The following is a 21,683-nucleotide window of genomic DNA, read 5'->3' as shown; positions in this document are numbered from 1 at the left end:
AGAGATGCTTTATTCATTACAGCTTATGTAACATGTTTTTCCAGCCCTGATTCTAGATGCTTTGTGCTTGTGGCGCATTCATTCTCAAATGTTCTGCCTTTCTGATAACCTTATAAACATGAACCTTTGATTTCTGACTGCGCAAGAGCTGTGCATCTTCAAAAGAGTTTATTTATTTCATGTATTACTGCAGTTAATTGTTGCTTAATGTCATGAATGCAACTAACTGAAAACAATAGCATAAACTTGAAATTTGAATTGTATATTAGCTGGTGTGAAACAGAACATACTGTAATAATAAATACTTTTTGCTCTACATTGCTCATGTTCATAAAAATCTAATTTTCATTCCCAGAAGGCATATTTTAATGATAAAGTTAGGCTACTTTTTATTTTGACTGACAGGAGGTTATTTGGCGTGACGGGCTAGATCACTTGTTTTACTGTAATCTTATATCTTATCAGTTGACACATAGGCCTACATTATTATGGTGTAATCAGGTATAGATCAGATTTCGATAACACCCTGGGTATCTGCTGTTATGATTAGCAGCACTAAGGATAGAGTTTTAACTGCATAATTAAACCCGGAAAATGTAAGTGTGAAAGTTGTGCTGCAACACACTGTGTACTCTGTAAACTCTATAAAATAGAAACCTCCCAGTCACAGGTATTTATCATAGAATCATACCCCTCACTGCCTGCAGCATGCTAAGACTGTATAAACATTATGCATGTATTGTGTCAAAATGACAAGTTGCTTTGTGAATAGCCTAAATATGACATGAGTGGGAACGCCAGTGGACATTATTATTTTAGATTGATTGACGAAATGAAATTTAAATGATCTCCAACAGAATGTGGGTCACTGCAGCAGACAGCACACAGCAAAGCAAACGAAGAAGACAGAGTGTGAGGCAATTAACAGCTTTTATTATTACCAACAGTTGCTGCTCACGCTCATTGCTGCATAATGTATTAGAGTAATCAATATGATATATTATTCTTACTTACAAAGCAGTCATCGCAGTTATTGCATTAATGAAGGTTATTCATGCATTAATTAGTAAATGTCAAAATATTTCTCAACACATGACACACTAGTGGTGTTAACCTTTTGATCTCTCTTTGGACATTCACTTTTTAAACCTCACACTCTTCATCTATCTTTGCAAACATTTTATGCGTAGAAGCAGTTTAAAATATGACATTACAGTAGATTAAATTGTAGTTTAGTTTGCATAATTTTTTTAAAGTTTACACAAACTGCACTAAGCTGTCTAGGTAAATTGTTAATTTTTTTGACACATGCTTAACATCATTGTCACTGTCAGCCTCTTAGCATGCTGATGTTAGCATTTAGCTCACAGCCCGGCTGTGCATAAGTACTAGCTGCTAGCGGGGCTGTAGACTCCTAGTCTTGTTTTAAACAAAGTTCATTCTTTTTTAACCAAATTTCTCTTTTGATCCAACTCTAAAAATGCTCATGCCTACATTCAGGGGGTGAAGACAAACTATCTGTATAACTCATAACCTGCATTGTTTTGCGGACTTCACATTAAATTGACTAATGTCCCAGAAACCATGCTCCTTTACTTGATGTATTAGAACTTCAATATAATATAAAAAATGTGTATCATTAAAATGGTATTTTCAGACACAGGACCATCAGTTTCAACAACAAGCTAATGACACTGCTGGAAACATGCAGCCAGATCAGCACTTTAGAAGCTGATGTAAGCAGTGGCTAATTTTGGCTCATTAGCTCTGGCACACAATAAGTACCGACATGCCAGGTCAGGTTTTAGCTTAGTAGGCTACTGGATATTTAAAAGAATTTTAATAGGTTTGGAGACCTTGAAATGCAAGACACACTACCTTTTTTCTTTTGTGTCTTTGCAGTACTGTAGGATTAAAGGTAAACATGCATAATTCACTACTCATAGACTACGTTTACATGCAGCCAATAACCCGTTCAAAACCGGAATATTAGCAATAACCCGGTCGCGCGCGGCCATGTAAACACCGGCAAAAACCCGAATATGCTCATATTCCGGTTTTTAAAAACCCGAATATGCTACCTGGGTTACCCCTTTTCTAACCCGAAATTTTGGTCATGTAAACGCGTATCGGCATATCCCCATCAAAAGGAACATTGATTTGTGTTCTGCGCATGTTCTATTCGCAAGGAATCTTGGTCTTTTGAGTAGAGGAACTTCTTGTATGTGCCAGAAAACATAGTTATAATAATAATTATATACTATAATAATATAGTTATATATATATGTCAATGCAGAAAACCTGCGCGCAGTATACCGGATGTAAACAAAAAGTAGAGGTAAACATGGCGAGACGCAGCACAGCACCACAGTTTTGGAGCGAGGAGGAAACCAATTTCTTTATTAGTGTGGTGAAAACCATGAATATAATGTCTTTTGTTGACGGCATAAAGTACCGAGATAGTGAGATTTATAAGAAGGTGACCGAAAAGTTATTGCGTCTTAAGGTTTTCCGTAGGCTACGTCCAGACGCTAACCGTGCGTCGCCGTTGACGTCGGGATATCGCCATTTGATTACAAATGCCATGTATACAGGAGTAACTCTCTCTGCTCACGCATGTAAACGGGTTATTCCGAATGTTTCAGAAACCCGAATAGTGACCTTAACCCGACCATAACCCGAAAATTGACAGCTTGTAAACGTAGTCACTGTTTGACTACACCTTGACTAAACTAGACTGTCTTTTTCAAAGTATTACCATGAGAAACCATTCCAGCGAGAAACAACATTTAATACACGTTGTGCGAGGATTTTGATGCAGCAGGTGCAGCCACCTGAATCAAGGAAACAACCATATTGAAGTAGTTTTATATAATGCCATTTCTTCATAGCCTGCTTAAAATGTCCCTCAGCTTTAATGTGTTTCAGAGATACTGAAAGCTTATTCCATTCAATTGCAGCCATGTATAAAAAAAAGTACATCAGCCCACTGAATTCTTGAATTTAAAAAGGATCAAATCTGTTGAGCTGCTTCTTGTTGCATAGTTAAACATATTCTTTCAAGTGATTGAAGCAGTTGGACTGATATTTGGGCATCTTATTATGAACAAGTGTATGGTTCATTCCCTACTTGATTTGTATGACGGTATTTTTTAACTGGAAGCTTATTGAGGGGTTGAAAATGTGCTGAATCAAGATGGTTACAGCAGGGACTTTAAATCAACCCTATTAACTATGGGAAATCGGGAGTTGGAGCTCCTATTCTGCTATTTGACAAAGACAGAACATGTTGGGGAAGAAATAAAATGTCCATCAAATTGATTAACTGTAACTGCACTGTGAAAAAAATCATAGTTGAAACCGAAACGGAAATCTGTCATGATCTTGGATTTTGTTTTATTTCCTGTTTGATTTTGTAGGTTCTCTCATGTCTTGTGTTACTTCCTGCCTTGTGTGTTTTCCGCCTATGTGATTGTCTGATGTGTTTCACCTCTTCCTAGTAAGCCGTCACCTGTCCCTCATTACCACCCTCCTTTTCTTGTCTATATTAGTGTTCTCTTGTTTCAGTGTCCGATTGTCTGCTTTTGTTCCTGGCTTCCAATGTTAATTTTCCTAGTGTTTAGTTGTTCTGGTTCCATTTGGATTCAGCTTTTGTTATTAAAGCAACCGGTCTCCTGCATTTGGGTCTTGCTTTCAAACTTTCCGGCATGGCAAAATCAATTTATCAGAAACTTAAAAGTCTTTTGAGTTGAATGAATGTCGTGCTGAGTATATACTGAACTTCTCAAAGAAACATACTACCAGAATACATTCAGCCTTTCTTTCTCTAGCTTGATGAAATGTTATGTTATTGAGACTTGTGAGTCATGCTGAGCTTAGCAACGGTCTATTTTGTTTGGATGAAAACAAGGGTAATAACTTTGCTAAAGGTTAGTATCCGCTTCACTACCTGCATACACTTTGAGTTTATGTAAGGCAGCATGTGGATCTTGTCTCTGTGTAGCTGTGGTAAAGAAATGGCTCCATAGGTGCGACCTCTAGCTCACCCAGTAAGAGCGTGCACCCCGTGTAGGCTGAGGCCATTGCAGAGGCCAGGGTTTGAATCCGACCTGTGGCCCTTTGCTGCATGTCATCCCCCCATCTCCCACCTTTACTGTCTATCCATTGTCACCCAAACATTATCTTAAAATAAAAAAAAATGGTTCCATAGTTAGAGAAAAGCAGAAAATGGCAGGTCACCCAAAGACTCTGAGACTTATACACACTTATAAAATTACTGTAATACTACTGCGATGCATGGACAATATAAGGTAAGATAGAATTAGCCTTTATTAATCCCCAGAGGAGAAATTCAGGTGTTGCAGCAGCACAAAGACAGAAATATGTACAGATAAATATAGAAGAACTATACAAGAGCAATTAGAGACGTTACACAGTATGATTAGTTGAATGTATATGTAAATAGTGAACACCAAAATAATATATACTGCTGTAATCGATTTAGTAAAGTAATACGACTCTAACAATATTTGTTAAAGTTCATTTACCTTAACCTATTGCTATTGCAACTGCTATGTGGTATGTGAACTCTGTTGACATTTCTTTTTAAATCCTCTGTTTTACAGTGTTTATGTTGCTGTGGTCTAACTAGTCAGTGCAAGACGAGGATCAGTATGAATGCAGGTAGACTGACAAAGAGAGATGCTTAATGAAAACATCCGGTGATAAATCATTGTATGGTAGGCTGAAGACTTCATTCATGTTGTTCCTGTAAAGTAATATAATCACGTCTCGCAATACCAACAATGTAACCTGCTTTTACAATATAAGATAAATATACTGAAAGCTAGTTATTCTATGTGTTTGAGCTCCCACCTACCTCACACACAGAGTGATGTGCTGAATCATAAAGACAGGCTTACATTTATGTCAGTCGCTAACACTTTATAATACAGTCTGCGATTACAGTGAATATAGTTTATCTCCACGACGTTCCACTTCCGGGATTGCTCTGGTGACGCTGAAAACTCCGCCAGATTTCGCTGTTTTTGGCCGGATGTCCGTTACCTATACACTTTCTTTGTGTTGGAAATCTAAACTGGATTTATGAGAACTATGGTTAACTGTTCCTCAGATCCTCAGACAGCTAGCTAGACTATCTGTCCAATCTGAGTTTTCTGTTGCGCACCGAAAAACAACTTTTGAACGTACATGTTCCACTAAAACAGATTCCGATTTTGCAGCGGCACCGTGGTTCCATCCTGCGCTTAGCGCCGCCCATGACGATTGTGATTGGTTTAAAGAAATGCCAATAAATGAGAGAACGTTTTTCTCCCATCCCGGAATGCTGTGTGGACTAGCCAGACCTTCCTTTGCAGCGCTTTGGAGGATGGTCTGGAAATGCAAGACTACATTAAATAATACTGACATGTTCCCACAGGTACCCTGGCTTAACTGTAGACACAATGGAAGAAAACACGACTATGGGGAACAAGGAAGTAGGAACTGGGAATTTTAGAGGAAAGAAGAAACAAATTAGACCAGTATTTTTGTAAATACTGGGTATGGTACAGTATTGAGAAACAAAAGCTAAAGAAAAATGATGTTAACAACTTTGCAAGTAAAAAGGGGAGAACAGCAACACATTCCAGTTTATTACAGCCTTCATGTCTGAAAGTGGTCATTGTTATTACCATTTGTACGATTCATCACCCCACTCTGTGACAGCAGGCTTTTCACCCCGCCTTTGAGTCAGCTCATGGGGCCACTCTGAGCTGATATAAACACGTTTGCCTTTAATAAAAGTGGTTGGACTACACTTTTAATATCAAGCATGCCCTGCCCTCAGGGCAAAGTGTGGAGGATGACGCCATGCTCCAGGTGGTTGAGACTGTCCTCCCCCGAAAACCCAACTCCCATGTCGCTTGTTCAAGCAGCAGTTACGACTTATATTTATGTTTACAGTGACAGCGCCCACTAGTGGCCATAGCAATTAGGTCGGGAGCAAAGCAGGAAGTAAGGTGACGAAGTATACAAGTTTTTTTTTTTTTTTCTTCTTTTTTTAGTAAGGAGGTTGGTTGGTGGATGGGTGAAACATACACAGGACTGTCACCCAGAAGACGGGGGTTTGAGTCCCATTTCAAAATAAAAGTAAACAGCAAGTTTTTTATTTATTTTTATTTTATGAACGTCATGTTCATCGTGAAGTGCGTAACCAGAAGTGAAGTAATGTCTGATTTCAGTCTATGATTTTGACCGAAACCAGTTGCAATATACCCAAACAATCTTTTTCTAAACTTAACTTATATTAGTAGTTATGGTGCCTAAACATAACCAAATGGCGACCATTGAACAACATTAAAGACGTATTTAAAGCTGCGACCTTTGTGTTCAAAACCGCGGCCGATGTTCTTGGTATGAGGACGGAAATTATAACAAATCAATCATATTAGAGGGTAAAAACAAATGAGACCCATGTTGTTGTATGGTTTGGAGGACTGGGGTGGTTAGCCATTCCCAGCAACAAACAAGCCCACCACAAAGTCTCTGCAGCTAAGCAAAAAGTTTCAAAGGTGGCGCTAAAGTTGTGGGATTATCTGTGTCCGTCACAGAGCGAAGAGCAGTCCATCTCATCAGAAAACAAAATGCTCACACAATAACTAAATAAGGGGAATTGGTATTTCATGGGTAAAAGAACCCACCACAGCAATGTAAGGATTGCACATTCTTACTGGCTTTGGTAGCATAAAATAATATTCACTGTGGCAATAATCCATATAAAGGTTGACATTCCATTAAGGTTTTTGGATTAACAACGTACTGTATGAGTCGCTCAGTGTTTCTCATACAAATGTTTCTCAGTCTATGATGCCACCTTGTTATATATCAGAGCAGTCCAAGCTGTTCTAGCAATAAGTGAAGGTGCCAGAAAAATGATCCTGGCTTCTTGTTGCTCTCACCTTCTCCTACTTCCATATCTATGGACTTTCTGTAGAGAGAACAGCGTCACAGAATGCACATCTTTTTGTGACCCTAAAACTTCTGTCCTACACCAATAAAGCAAATCGAAGAAAACTAATTCTGTGCAGAATCTAAAGAGTAACTGCTTGTTTTTTTTATGTAACAGCTGGTGCAGTGAAACCATGGGCAAGACGGGGAGTAAAGTCCTCAGAGAAACCTCAGTGGACGGGGTTCAAGCCCAGGTAAAAAACAACCACATCACACACATACAGTACAAGCTGTGCAAAGTCATGCCTGCAGACAGACAAATGACATGCAGGAATTATGGGAAGTACACATAAAATGGGTATTTTCCAGCTAAAAACACATTAAACTACTGTGGTGATGATGATGATGATGATGATGATGATGATGATGGTGTTTGTGTGTGTGTGTATGTGTGTGTATGTGTGTGTGTGTGTGTGTCCTGACTGGTGAAATGGGCCAGCTGCTGTGCTCTCCAGCTATCACAGGTTATGCAACCAGGATCAGCCGCAGCTTGCTTTCACACTTCATTTTCCCACATCGCATCATGATATCTATAATCATCAAAATGCATTACTGCACTATGGACTGACCATTAATATCTTGTGATTAAGTGGAGCGAAGGAATGGTAGTCACTAGATGTACCCAGCCATGAATAGAAATTCTATTTATTGCCAAGATTTTCAGAGTGTAATTTATTCATATAAGCTACCCACCAGCAGTACAGTAGCTACAAGATCAAATCTTTTATCAGATTAAATGTAATTTAAAATCGTGATAGTCATAGAGGTTGCAATAGTAAATTTTTTTAGGAATTGAATCAAAAAAACATTTATAGATAAAATAACCAGATTCTCTTTCATTGCTCTGGCACCCCCAAAGTCATAACATATTATATAGTTTTTATATTATGTGCACAAGATTTATAAAAAAAAAAAAGGGTCATCTTTCAGGTCTCCAAAGTATGTTTTGCCTATTATTCCTTTTATTTAAAGTTGTGCTCACCTTAAATCTTGGTTTGCAAACACGTGCTTGCACAATCAGGATTTTTTCACTTCACTATTACTTTGGAAGCCAGTCGTGGTCCAGTATGCAATCACTCTGATGTGCAAACTTGGAGCCTCCAGCAATCATTCACAGAGAATGGTCCTTACAATGAAGTAAGAGACATAATGCAACCAGCAGTTACATTTTTGAAATGAACATGATTTGCATATTTATAAATTCTGGAGTGGATGGAGAAGTAGATGTAATTTCAAGAATTTAACCTAATTTTTTTGTGAATTTATTACCCTATCAGACATAGATTATTATTCTAAACAGAGTATCTTTCTCTATAAAACACTTTTTAATAAAGTATTGCCTGCAACGACTAACCAGCAATATTAAGAGGATAAATACATTGGTATAAACGAATAGCAAATTATGGTTTATCATCATTATATCACTCAACCCTATCTCCCACTATTAAATAGGGAGAAAAGATATGACAAGGATTAGCAACTATAGACATGGCTCTTTAAAGCTTTAGTGCGTAACTTTTTGATACTGAACATCTGTTACATTCAAGCCATTGCCAAATGAGCTAAAGCTAAGCTAATTAAGACTATCAGCTCCACACAGCTCTCTCTGTATTTCTCAGTATGGCTGTGTTCAGAAGATTGTGGCGTCCGACAGCTTTGTTGTTATTACTTAGAATTCCTCATGGGGGCGGCAGAAACTACGCACTATAGCTTTAATACCAAAGTCAGATGAGTTTTTACTCTTAGTACTCTTGGTACATATTTGCAATGCATGTAAATTACTTTGGTTTACAGATGTAATGGTAATTAAAGAATACAAACACATGGCTTAGTTTTTATGATCCGTCAACTTTTCCTTTTTGCAAGAATGGTACAATAAGTCAACAACAAGTCATTATTGTTTGCCAGTGAGCCAAATTACTGCTCCTGCTTTGATTTAAATAGACATGCAAACACACACTCTTGGACTCTCATAGCTGGCAGTGTGAATAATTTTTTGACAGCAGTGCATCTTATTCTCGGTCATTATCTAAATTCCCTTCAACAGTCCAAATTGTCTGTCAGTCCCTCACCCAGTTAGTTAATCCAAATTTGCTGCGCCAAAGTGATTGTACTTTTCAGCTCATGCTCTGGCTAAAAGACGCACCGTTGTCACCCCATCTTGACTCGTGTTAGCTGAGAGGGTGCCATCTTTGTCAGCTCGGTGGCGGGCTCCACGAGTCAAAGGCTGGACTGAAGTGAATTGATTCACAGGGATTAGGGATTAGGACTTCCCCGGCTGCTTTGGTGGAGTAAATCTGGGGATTATGATGTCAACAGCCTGTGGCTGCAGGAGAAGAAAATTGAAATGGGAGGGACGGAAGTGCCGATGGCCCAGGATTACAGCACAGTCAGTGAGAAATCAGGAGATGGGAGTCCATGTCTGTGTCCATGTCAGTTCTCCTGCTCAGGAAAACCTCCATGGGACACCATTTACTGCCTCTGGGGTGCAGGAATCGCTTACATAGTAGAACTAAATCGGGGTAAATGTTTAGGATGTTGATTGTGTAAGAATATTTCTGTGTCACTGGTAACCCAGTCCTTCCAGCATCAAGTGGTGAGTACCGTTAAGTGCAACAGGGATCACTTGTGTAGGGAACAATTGATTTCTAACTTCTTTTACAACCAAAGTCAACACATAATGTCTGGTCAGAGAATCCACAAATATGGGAAACATTTACAAGTGTATAAGCTAACAAGTCTACAGATTTAGTGCTAACCTACTGTGTGTTGTTGTGTGTTTGTGTGCCTGTCTGTCTGTATTCAAGCCTCCTCCTGCTGTGGCTGCTCCTGTTCCTGCTCCTGATCCTGATCCTGATCCTGCTCCTTCTCCTGCTACCGTTAAATTCGAAGGACTCACTAAAATTAACAAGATGAAGGTGAAATGGACCCAGCTGGGTTTGGTCTTCTTTCTTGTTTTGTCACTGGTGATGACAGGATGCTTCTTCTGGCAATATCAGCTGCCCAAACTTCTGCCAGGTAAGATCGAGGTCACAGGTGGAGACAAAAAAAAAAGGTCTTGAAATATTGTTGCTGTCAGGTGGAGAATATCTTGAAGCTGAGCAACCTTTATCTTAGCTGACATTACATTACATTTCATTTAGCTGACGCGTTCATCCATCTTATCCATTTTATCCGACTTCCAATAAGTGCATTCAACCATGAAGGTGCAAACTCAGAGCAGCAAGAATCCCAAAGAAGTACATTAGCTTCAAATGAGACAAACTACAAAGTGCCACATGTAAGTGCAACATATAAGTGCAATTTGATTTTCTTCTTCTTTTTTTTTTATAACCATCATCTTGGCTAAGGTGCAGTCGGAAGAGATGTGTGTTAGCTTATCTTTATACATTAATAGTGAGCTGTGACCTGAACCTGACTGCCTGAAGACTTTCTTGAGACTTGAGAGCAAAAAAATCATTTAAAACTCATTTCCATTTCATCCATCATTTCTTATTTTGGAAGACTGCGAATGTCTGTCAAACCTTGACCCTGTGACATCCAATAACTGTAGGTTATTCCTTATTTATTACATTCAACACTGAATCATAGCTGTTAGCTTGCAACTAAAACTCTGGATGCTCCTTCTTATCTGATCTAGTCTCGCGTAACCAGACCTGTCTCCACAGCGCTGTGTCGGAGTATATCTGATCTGACGGCCACAGCAAGAACCCACAACCTCAGTTACTGCAACGCTGATCATCAATAGATTACTCTCTCATAATTAAGGAGATATAGATCTTGAAATTAATGGATATAACAGTCTTGTAATTGTGCGATCTTTATCTTGTAATTAGGTGATAATGTGTATGCTCACTAAAGATATTAGCCCACGGTTGTTGTGCTCGATTGGAGTGTGTGTATTTGACAGCATCAAATTCAAGATAGAAGTAGACAGTGTCAATTAAAACAGATCATCATTGATCATTTTTAATTTCTCAAAATACACAAGTTGTAGTTACTAATTAAAAAAGGTTCAGGGTTAAAGATTGACACTTGAATTATGTGAAATGTTGTTGTTTTTTTAAATTGTAGTCTTACACAGCTCCAGAATGTATCATATACTAGTAATGCTTCGGATGATAAATTTGGTTTGAATATGCCAACACGTAATTATAACACCTCACCGGGCTCTTTAGTGTCAGTTGCTCAGAGCCGAAAAACTTTATTCTCCAAAACACAGTACAGGTTTGAGTAAAGTAACATCAGGTGATATTATTAATGGGAAAAGCACAGCTCCACAGGCTATGATTCATATTGTTTATGTACACTGATGTGTCTTTTTATATTACAATAAAAGTCCTTTCGAATGGAAAGGCAAAGGGTGGCCACAATGAAACATGAATATCATATTGTTCATCCAGAGTTCACAGTGGGACCAGGCAACATCTCTTTAGATCTGTGGGCTTGTACAGGATCATATCATATCGTATATCATATATCCTGTCAAATTGTATCCAGTAAGGGTTCATCAGGAAGCAGAGAGAATTAATGACGTCCAACCCAGCCAACCATGCTGCATCACACTTGCTTTTGTGCTGCCGATACATTATTCTATCAAATGTCAAGTGGGAATAACAATAGCCTGTCCCCCTGTGCGTCCTTTGCTTTTTTTCTTTCTCTCTTTTCTCATTTGCCACCCACCGCCCAGATGAAGGGATGGGTCGCAATGCCAAAGCAGAGATGATGTGTCCTCGCTTCCCCGAGGCTCTCCAGCTGGAGCATCCTATCGCCAGTCTGAAAGAGGCCCTGGAAAAGGTCAGGGGAGTTGTAATTCAATGCACAGAATTAAAACTGAGGTCGTATTTCTTTCATGCCAACTCGAGTCCTACGAAATTTACGGGCTGGCCGCGGTAATCCTTTACACCAAATGCCGTTGCGGATGACAGAAGGAGATTAAAGATATAGTGGATCACAAACTCAGGGTCTTTCTGAGCAGCAGTGTTCCCAATGTATCAACCATGTGCAATGAAATATATCGACACATTAGCACCCATGAGAGAATTTCGAGAATAAAAAAGTAGTTTACATTGGTAATGAGGATGTAACTGAAGGAATCAGCATCAATAATGAACTCATTAATTTAAAGTTGAGCAGAAATTTATATATGATATATATTAGATATCAGTTTGCAGTTGCCTGTACTGAAAAGGGCTTCTTTAATTTCTGTGAGCAAACACTTACAGCCAATCAGAGATTGAAAATCAAACATTTTAACTATGTGCTATTCATTACTGTGAAAGGTTGTCTTTTACTCATTTCTGCCTTGTGAGTAATGTGAAAAAGAAAAAAAGTGATGTTAAGGATATGAACACTTCCAGACACTTCTTTGGGTATGACAAACATATAACCATGTGCCTCGACGTGCTGATAACCATACATTTACAAAGTGGTACAGATAATACTCACGCGGTTTGTATTGAACCTGCAGGTATGAATTTATCAGAAGAGCACCACAGCTCAAATATACTTTCTCAAATTATTTTTATATTTTGTTCTGTGCGATTTTACTTTGACATAGGTGCCCCAGACCCCAGAGGGTTTAGAGGTACAGTATTTTATAACAGTTAACACTTTTTTTTTAACAAACAACCTTATAAATAATCAGCCAAACAACTCTTTTGGATCTCTCCAGAACAGATTGATTGTCAGTCCTCTTGGTATTACATTTGGTTGTCGAATCCAGTGTGATTCACTTTGCGGTTGTCTCATCCCTCATCCAGCTGTTTTCGATGATGTGCCTTTTTTTCTTGATGAATACAAATTCCTCCATGAGGGTAGAGCATTTAACAATAGGGAATACAGTATTTCTCTGCTTCTTTAAGCAGAGAAATTTACATTTGTGAATCATCCATCATAAAAACAGTAATAGCTGTAACAGCAATAACTGTTTTTCGCAGCAGCTCCACTGATATGCATTTGTGTTTAACATGTCGCTCACAGCTTCAGTTTGCAGACTAAGCTATTTTTCTTTGGAGGGAAGAAAGCAGGTGATCCAAGTGAACCTAACGACACAGATGTTAATGGCATATTCAATTTATATTAGTGTTATGGGAGAGAAAAATGGTCCATGCCACACTAAAGTTCAAAATGCCCTTTTGTGATGAATACAGCTCTGCTGACTAATAGAGTCTAACACTGAAGCCACTGAACTCCAGAGGAAGGAGAATCAGGTGCGGACATTGTCCTCAGTTTCCATTTTCACACATGTAGCACACAACAGGAGAGTGTCTGTGTCAGATGCATTCTCAATTACTGGAAATGCTTTGTTTGGTTTAGACGAGGGGTGGTTCTGGGTAGAGCATGCAGTAGGCAGGACATGATGCAGATTAAACTGTGATCACGTAGCCGGTTTGTAATTTTGGTCATAAACAACCGAGTCTCTTGCGTCGGCCCTTACCGACAGTAGTTCCTGAATCTCGTCGTCTCTTCAGTTAGACATTCTCGTAGCTGTCTATGTGTAAATTACCCTCCTCCTTCTCCACCCTTGGATGTTTGTTTTCTTCGGCTTTCGTGCCAGCCGCATTAAACTTTGAACATTAAAGCATGTAAACATGTTACAGTAAAATCCCCAAATACAAGAATGAACCTAAAAATGAGCATGATAGCCTATGTCTCCATTAGGTAGTCACATATACATCCATCTGACCGAAAAACATTTTCTGAATAAACTTCTTGCTCTGCCTCTTCCAGGTGGACGTTTTGCTTCGGCAGAGCATCAACCCTATCAGCCTTCCCTCTCTGTCGGCCATCGTAATCTTAAATGACACTGTTTTGTGGACCGGCAACTTTGGAAAAAGGAATGCCAGTGACCCTCACTCAGGACCCCCGAATGAGTACACAATTTACAGGTGATTACTACACTGAAAGCTACAGCACAGATATCGCAGAATTGTTTTGTTTTGCAGGTTTTTGATTTAATGCTTAGTAAACTGTATGTTTCTGCATTTCATTTTCCAATGACCATCCCTTATTTTCCTTTTGACTGTGACATTCTCAGCGCCACCTTTTCCTTTAGACCACCAACTACGCTGACCTGACGGAGCTCCATGACCGGCAGCTCATGGTGCTCTGTACCCAGCACACAGTCATCTTTTCTGGGGTAACTGAACCAACAAATACCGCTTACCTAGAGCACAGAGCAGCGCACAGCTAAACTAGTGTGTGAGATCTGCGCGGCCTACATTCAGAACACCAGCTGGTCTCAGACCAGTGGTCTGTATGTCAATTTTGGGGCATGACCAAGGTACAGACCAGAGCCAATTAAGGTACAGCCACCGAGTTGACGTCAACTGTTATCTTCGTTGGGATTCGCCTGTTTACAGCGGCAGTTTCAAATTGTGAGATCTGCAGAGGAAAGAGGTGTAAATGGGACTTTGAGGTTCTCTGTATGCCCATTTCACCCACCAAACTGTCGTTATTCAACTATGACAAGGTAAACTCGGTTTTGCATTCTATCACCCCTTTAAGCCGCTACAGAGCCCCTGAAAATGTGATTTGTGAAATTTCAGGGGGGTCTCTAAAAATATTGATATGTGTCATTTTGACGTGCAATTTCAGTTTTGTGCAATGTGATCATCGTGGATTATTATGTGTAAACTTGCAAAAATATCATTCATTCATGCATGTCGGCGATTTAAACCTGATTCACTTCAATAAAGATAACTATACATGCTATTCATGTCATGAGCATCAAGGCGTGGCGTGGCGGTGCTTTAGTGTTTAGTACATGTTTTAGGCCATTAATCAGCGCGCAAAGTCCTTGAAATCCATTCCGCAGTTAGCATCATATAGCCATGGCAAAAAGAAAACAAGGCAGTTTAATTAATTTTGGTTTTACTAAGAAATTGTGTAGCGATGACGTTAATAGCACGACTAATTCACCTGTTGCACACCTCCCACCGGGGTGACAACGCAAGAAGAAGCTGAAGAAATAACGTCCTCTCTGGCTGAAGATGGTGTTGGTATGAGCGAATCCCCAATACACATACATTAGAGAAGCGACAGAATCTTTTATTCCAGACACTGCAATGTTTCATTACCAAATTCACTTCTGAGACTTTTTTAAGCGAGAAATCAACTATATAAAGCTGAAATATGGGCCGTTTTACAAAATTTGATGGCTAATTGCAAATTTGGTAAGACGTGTCGGACTTTAGGAGCTCCACACAGTCTGACGAGAAAGCGGCAGCCTGCTGGGCTCCATACCCAGGGCAAAGTCACCCTTTGTGGATACTGCACTACGGGGCTCCGCGGCCAGCTGCCGGCATAACTATAATATATTTACGGTTTGAATTTCGTCACGCCACTTTGATTTTAAGGCATTTTTATGAACGTGAGGCGTCTTTGTAGGACGAGCAGCTGCTTGCAATATGTCCCATTCATTACAATGGGGAAATACCGCAGCTAGCTAGATACACTGTCGCCATAACTAAATTATATTTACAGTTTGAATTTCGTCACGCCACTTATATAACATCATTCCCCAATGTCTTATAAAGCTAACCGTTGTGTCCGATTTGATTTTAAGGCATTTTTATGAACGTGAGGCGTCTTTGTAGGACCAGCAGCTGCTTGCTATATGCCCCATTCATTACAATGGGGAAATACCGCAGCTAGCTAGCTACACTGTCGCCATAACTAAATTATATTTACAGTTTGAATTCTCGGCCGCTAACTTATACAACATCATTCCCCAATGTCTTATAAAGCTAACCGTTGTGTCCGATTTGATTTTAAGGCATTTTTATGAATACGGAGGCGTCTTTGTAGGACCAGCAGCAGCGTTGCTATATGTCCCATTCATTACAATGGGGAAATACCCGCAGCTAGCTAGCTACACTGTCGCCATAACTAAATTATATTTACAGTTTGAATTTCGCACGCCACTTATATAACATCATTCCCCAATGTCTTATAAAGCTAACCGTTGTGTCCGATTTGATTTTAAGGCATTTTTATGAACGTGGTATGCGTCTTTGTAGGACCAGCAGCTGCTTGCTATATGTCCCATTCATTACAATGGGAAGCGAAAACACCGCGGGCTAGCTACACTGTCGCCATAACTAAATTATATTTACAGTTTGAATTTCGTCACGCCACTTATATTACATCATTCCCCAATGTCTTATAAAGCTAACTGTTGTGTCCGATTTGATTTTAAGGCATTTTTATGAACGCAAGGCGTCTTTGTAGGACGAGCAGCTGCTTGCTATATGTCCCATTCATTACAATGGGGAAATATCGCAGCTTGCTCACTTTCGCATAACTAAAGTATATTTACAGTTTGAATTTCGTCACGGCATGAATATTACAGGTTCCTCAAGGTCTTACAAAACTTAGCTAACACTTGTCCGATTTCGGATATCAATTGAATGTATTTTTGTGAATGTCAGAGTTAGGAGGAGGCTAGCTAGCTCTCATTGATGGACTCCATCTCACCGCGGCTCTATCAATGAGACTCGCGGACAAGAGGCTTTATTTCCCCGATTGTTTGTTTAAATAACTCAACACACATACCCATTATAAGATTAACTGGAACCTGCGCGGGCTGCGGTAAAAGATTGGCGCGGGCACAAGCTGCGCTGACACTGCGGTCAGGGTGGCGATGTAGCAACCCAGGCAGCACCAACACCGGCACTAAACTCCGACACACAGTCGGAGAAAATGTTTCCTTTTTCGTAAAGCGGCCCATATTTGAGCTTTATATGGTTGATTTCTCGCATAAAAAAGTTTCAGAAGTGAATTTTGTAATGGAATAGCAGAGATCTGCGTGACCTAGCTAGATTCAGAAGACTACCTGATCTCAGGTCAGTTGTGTAGCCTATGTAAATATTGGGGCGTGACTGTTCTCTTAAGGTTCCGGATTTTGAGACGCTTTGTTGGGATTCGCCCGTTTTCAGCGGCAGTTTCAAAATATGAGATTTTCATAGTAAAGGGGTGTCAGTGGGACTTTGAGCTTCTATGTATGTCCTATTTACCCACCGAACTGTCGTTATTCAACTATGACAGGGTAAAATCGGTTTTGCATTCTATCACCCCTTTAAGTATGGAAGCTTGGGATGTGTCGCTTAGGCCTAATTGAATGGAGGAATTATGGTAACTTTAACCGTTGTTCATGTGAAATCTCAAAAACAGCCTGATGCTTTGTTTATAGAATTTGTGGGTGGCTGTTTGCTGTTTGACCTATCAATTCCTGTCGATAAAGTATAATAGGGTAAATCCTATATAGTGCATACACTTATAGCTGTTATGTATCTTTGTAAGTCATTGTAAGTCGCTTATTCTGTTGCTGCAGTCTGAAACATAAAACACATTGCTTCCTGTGCTGCATAGGAGGCAATGTGTTTACCTTATAGGGTGCCCATTATTACATCACTTTAATTCATTGTAATGGGCCCATAAGCTCTGCATATAAATATTCTTCAGCCAGTACACATCTGCACACTAGCTCCTGACTCATTGATGGTACAGCATGACCGTGATCATGTTACCCCTGCATGACTGATGATTAGTCTACAAAGGCTAAAGTAAATGTTCAGTGTGTTATAGCACAGGAAAGAAAAGTGACATAAAATGCCCCTTATAAGGGGAAAAAAAGGTCTGTAGCACACTGATTGGATTGCAGCCTTTAGCTGGGACATTTTAGCATGTAGACGACTTGTGCTGCTGCAGTTTATGAGGGATTTTATTGCTCTACTCCAAATTGTATAGGTATCCACAGACACACCAGCCAAGGCTGTGTCACTGTGCAAGAGGCAAACTAAGAAAAATCCTTAATATTGTTTTATTACCTAAGTGACATAATGGGGTACTTTAGCGATTTAGTATTGCACTTCCATAAAGTTGGAGGCTTTGCAAAAGACGGATGTTTTTCCAATTTTATGCGGCAGATTCTGAGACGTACTGACTTTGAATCCCTAAGCTGAGATGCTTCACTTCTTTTGATGCAACATGATAGCATCTTTCATTTGACACTCCCTGCCTGATAAATGCCCACATCTCAAACTTCATTTCAAGTTTGTAAAGCAGACTTTTGTGTTAAAAACTGAAAGTCTTTTTAAACCTAATACAAGAAAACAGGGGTGTAGCACCAGATCCTGGGCCCAGTCCTGATGGGCCCCTATGTTCCTCAACCCCCCCCCCCCCCTCACCAAAAAAATAAAATAATAATAATCGGGCATCTGTATCTTTAGGCCTAGATGTTTATAGGGTAATAACTATTAACTGTAATGCTTGGAGTAGCCTGATAACACACATTTCAAACCTCCTTTCTCAACATTCTCTAGCCTACTTTACTGTGGTTACTTACATTTTGTTTGTTTTCTCTGTACCTTTACTTGCCAACCTGCGTACTATGGTGTCTCTCTGATCATCTGTTAATTTATCTGGCCATAGTCCTGGATCCTCTGGCAAAAACTGGTCTACACTGCTCTGCCTACTTTCCAGTTCCTCATCTCTCATTTCCACACTGTGCTCAGAGCAACACTCATGCTCCCTGCTGTCTTCACTCCCATCATCCTCAATCAGATGTTCTCTATCATCTTTCTCTATGAAGGATACATTTGATATTAACCTCTTATCGTAATTGTAACCTAATATAATAAAATACACTAAGATGTTAGTGTTACTTAACACCTTTCAGTCAAAATGACTAAAGATGGTTTGCTTTAATTTTGATATTTGCTCACCTTGTCTCAAATCCAAAGAGGAGGATGAGGGGGTCTGTTGCTATTACACTCCCTGCTGTGACCATGTGTTTCACAATGTTAACATCTGCTTCTACTGAATCTGACATAACTATAATGTTGACATGATATGTATCTACCGATGAGCTACCAAGCTACCTATGACACTGATTAGCCTATTATTGCTAATTATAGACATTATAGCCTATTAATTTAAAATTAAACATGTTTTAAATTAGGCTATTACAATGGTGTGTTATATGCAAACAGCATTGCTAGTGTAGTTTATTTATTTAGCCTTTAGCTCAGATTACATGTATAACCAAATTATCATTTGAAAATGTATGTTCTGCTCTTTCAATGGGTTGTCTCAGTCCGTTTTTAGCGCTAACGGTCGCGGAGATATTCAAGCAGTTAGCACCATGGATTTCATTTTCTAGTTTGTGCTCACCTCTCTTTGAAAAGAAGTCTTTTACCAATTGTTTCCCCTCATTTTGTTTTCTCTCCTTCTCTTTCCTTTCTTTTTGGTAGCTTGATTTGGCTTTCTTTGAGAAAGACATTTATACAGCAGAAGTTTGCGCTCCACCAGATGAACTAACGAACAAAATGCGTGCTGATGGACTAAACCATTTGGCGCATTAGCAAGGGGTGGGTGAGACCTTAGATAGTCTTTTTTTGTATTTAAAATGTAGTCAGAAAATCAACCAAGTTATTCAGCCAATACACTAACTTTACATTTCATCTGACATGCATTATGAAGTTTAATTAGGAAATGAAAATATCCAGTTGAATATATTCCAGACTTTTCAAGGGCCCTCTCTCCCCTTGGGCCCTGGTAATCAGTATTGGTTTTACCCCCAGTCCGACGCCCCTGCAAGAAAATCCTGATGACATGATCTGGGGGTGATTTTCTCAAACAACAGAAGGCATATACATGCTGAGGAGTACTTACTGTAGGTGTAAAATTGGTAGAAGTGTGGAATTATCCAATCACTTGTGTGATATATAAAATAATGTGCAGCATACGGCCCCAATCAGTCCCCAGCCAATCAAAACTATTACTCATACAACAAGTGTCTCCAGCACTTTGTGCACAGAAGCACACATTTAACGCTCGAAGAAGTGACATTTAAATGTAGTTCGGCCTACATACAGGTTTATTCACTCTTTCAGATGTACTGCATGTGCTCTGACTCATTCACAGTTGCTCCTGAAAGTGCTGATGCTCCTTTTAAGTAAATTCTTCCACAGTTAACGATTTTTGCAGCAGCAGGCAATTTCGCTCTCAGATGTTACGTCTGCTTTCAACATGAGCACCATTGAAATAAAAGGACTGCACACTGATGATTCAATTATATTTAATAAATAAATGAATGTGGCTCACACCTGGGAGAATTTGTTTGCATTTGCTGTTTTTCATAAATAACATCTAGTTGACATTGTTTTTACCAAAGACAAATTGTAATGGTTTATAATTGAATAATAAGAGTTCCCATTTGGATATATATAATATATGTTTGGTTTAAACATATCTGAGTCTTAGACTCTGAAGTTGCAATTTAGTTTATCATTTTAAGTTTCCCAGTTAGACCTTTTTAACACTTTAATTATAGATTTTGTAGTAACACACCTCCTTTGCATGATCAATTTTCCTCAGGAAAATGTCAAAAATCAAGTAAAATCCCCAGGTACAAAAACTTGACAATTGACAGATCAATATATAATCAAAACGTTTGTTTTTTTTCAAATATTAATAGTTTAACACATTTAGATACACTATACTTTTCTGAAGTGTTGTAGTCAAAGGGAGTATGGTCAATAAATATTACAACATCTAACTATGTTTTTGTATGGATAAAAAAAGGCATAACATGTTAATTATAGAAGTGGTGGTAGGGGGATTTTGTTACCACAGTACCAGGCTAGCTGTTTTCCCTTGTTTCCAGTCTTTATGCTAAGCTAGGCTAACCAGATGTTGGCTGTAGCTCCATATTTACCATACAGACATGAGCGAGGTATCGATATTCTCATCAAACTCTCTGCAAGAAAGCAAATAAACATATTTCCCGAAACATCAAACTATGTTGCTACTCGATAAAATCTAATATGACCATTCTAACAATACATTTATTTTAATCTGGCTCAACATATATAGCTGTTTGTTGGCTGGACCGCAGGGTCTCTGAGTGATGAAGTTCCACCGTTGTTGAATGTGTCTCAATTCAGATACTTACAGCTTACATGTAGTACACTGTGCACACTTGTGCACTGCTTACATTTTGACAGGGTAGTGTTGTCTCAAATTGCACATGGTCATTATGCACTGACCTGAAATGACTCTTCTTCTTCTTCTGTTTAATGGTAAATTGCAGCTGCGCATTTTTGCACCATTGTTGTCCGCCCGGCTTGTTTTCTTCCTAACTGATGGATATAGTGGTACTTATCGAAGAAAACACATATATATAATACATTTGTATAGTTTGTGTTTCGCCGTTTAAAAAGTAACCGCTACAGCTTCCTCGCCTGCCACAGTCACAAGTTTCAAAATACGTTGGTGGTCCTGTAGCTTCCGTTTCGTAGCAAATATGGCAGCAGTTGAGTGTGAGAAGTGTCCAGCGAGCCACACTCAACATTTTGACCACTAGTGCACTGCATGTGGCCACACGTTGTCAGTGTGAACACACTATGTACTCAAAATAGCAAGTGTGAGTACAGAAGTGCCGACAAACATGTCGACACAGGCTTTTACCTCTACCGCTATCTCCCATCAATCAGCTGTGTGTGTGTGTGTCTGTGTGTGTGTGTGTGTGTGTGTCTGCCTTCTCCTTTATGTTGCTCTCTCTTAAGACACAAATGAATGGCCACATTGACCACACACGGTTCAGCCGTATACTAGGTTTTGACCTAGTGTTGTTTACTTCTATTCAACCAGACAAGTCACGTACAGGC

General features: G+C 39.3%; 1 protein-coding gene across 3 annotated transcripts in view; it reads left to right on the top strand.

Annotated features, from left to right (window-relative positions):
- The window catches only part of lactbl1b (lactamase, beta-like 1b), a 29,572-nt gene that overhangs the window by 247 nt on the left and 7,642 nt on the right, over window positions 1–21,683 (top strand). Inside the window, exons 2-5 of one of the 3 annotated variants that reach the window (XM_039798927.1) lie at window positions 7,127–7,202; window positions 9,816–10,026; window positions 11,699–11,805; window positions 13,741–13,898. In XM_039798927.1, the coding sequence (XP_039654861.1) occupies window positions 7,143–7,202; window positions 9,816–10,026; window positions 11,699–11,805; window positions 13,741–13,898 (536 nt within the window). In that variant the 5' untranslated portion in view covers window positions 7,127–7,142. Of the gene's footprint in view, window positions 1–7,126; window positions 7,203–9,368; window positions 9,605–9,815; window positions 10,027–11,698; window positions 11,806–13,740; window positions 13,899–21,683 lie in introns of those variants that run through there. The other 2 variants (XM_039798929.1, XM_039798928.1) reach the window with 2 other exon arrangements.

Source organism: Perca fluviatilis, chromosome 4 (assembly GCF_010015445.1).
Source record: "Perca fluviatilis chromosome 4, GENO_Pfluv_1.0, whole genome shotgun sequence".
Lineage (NCBI taxonomy): Eukaryota > Metazoa > Chordata > Actinopteri > Perciformes > Percidae > Perca > Perca fluviatilis.
This window is presented reverse-complemented; position numbering and strand designations above follow the sequence as displayed.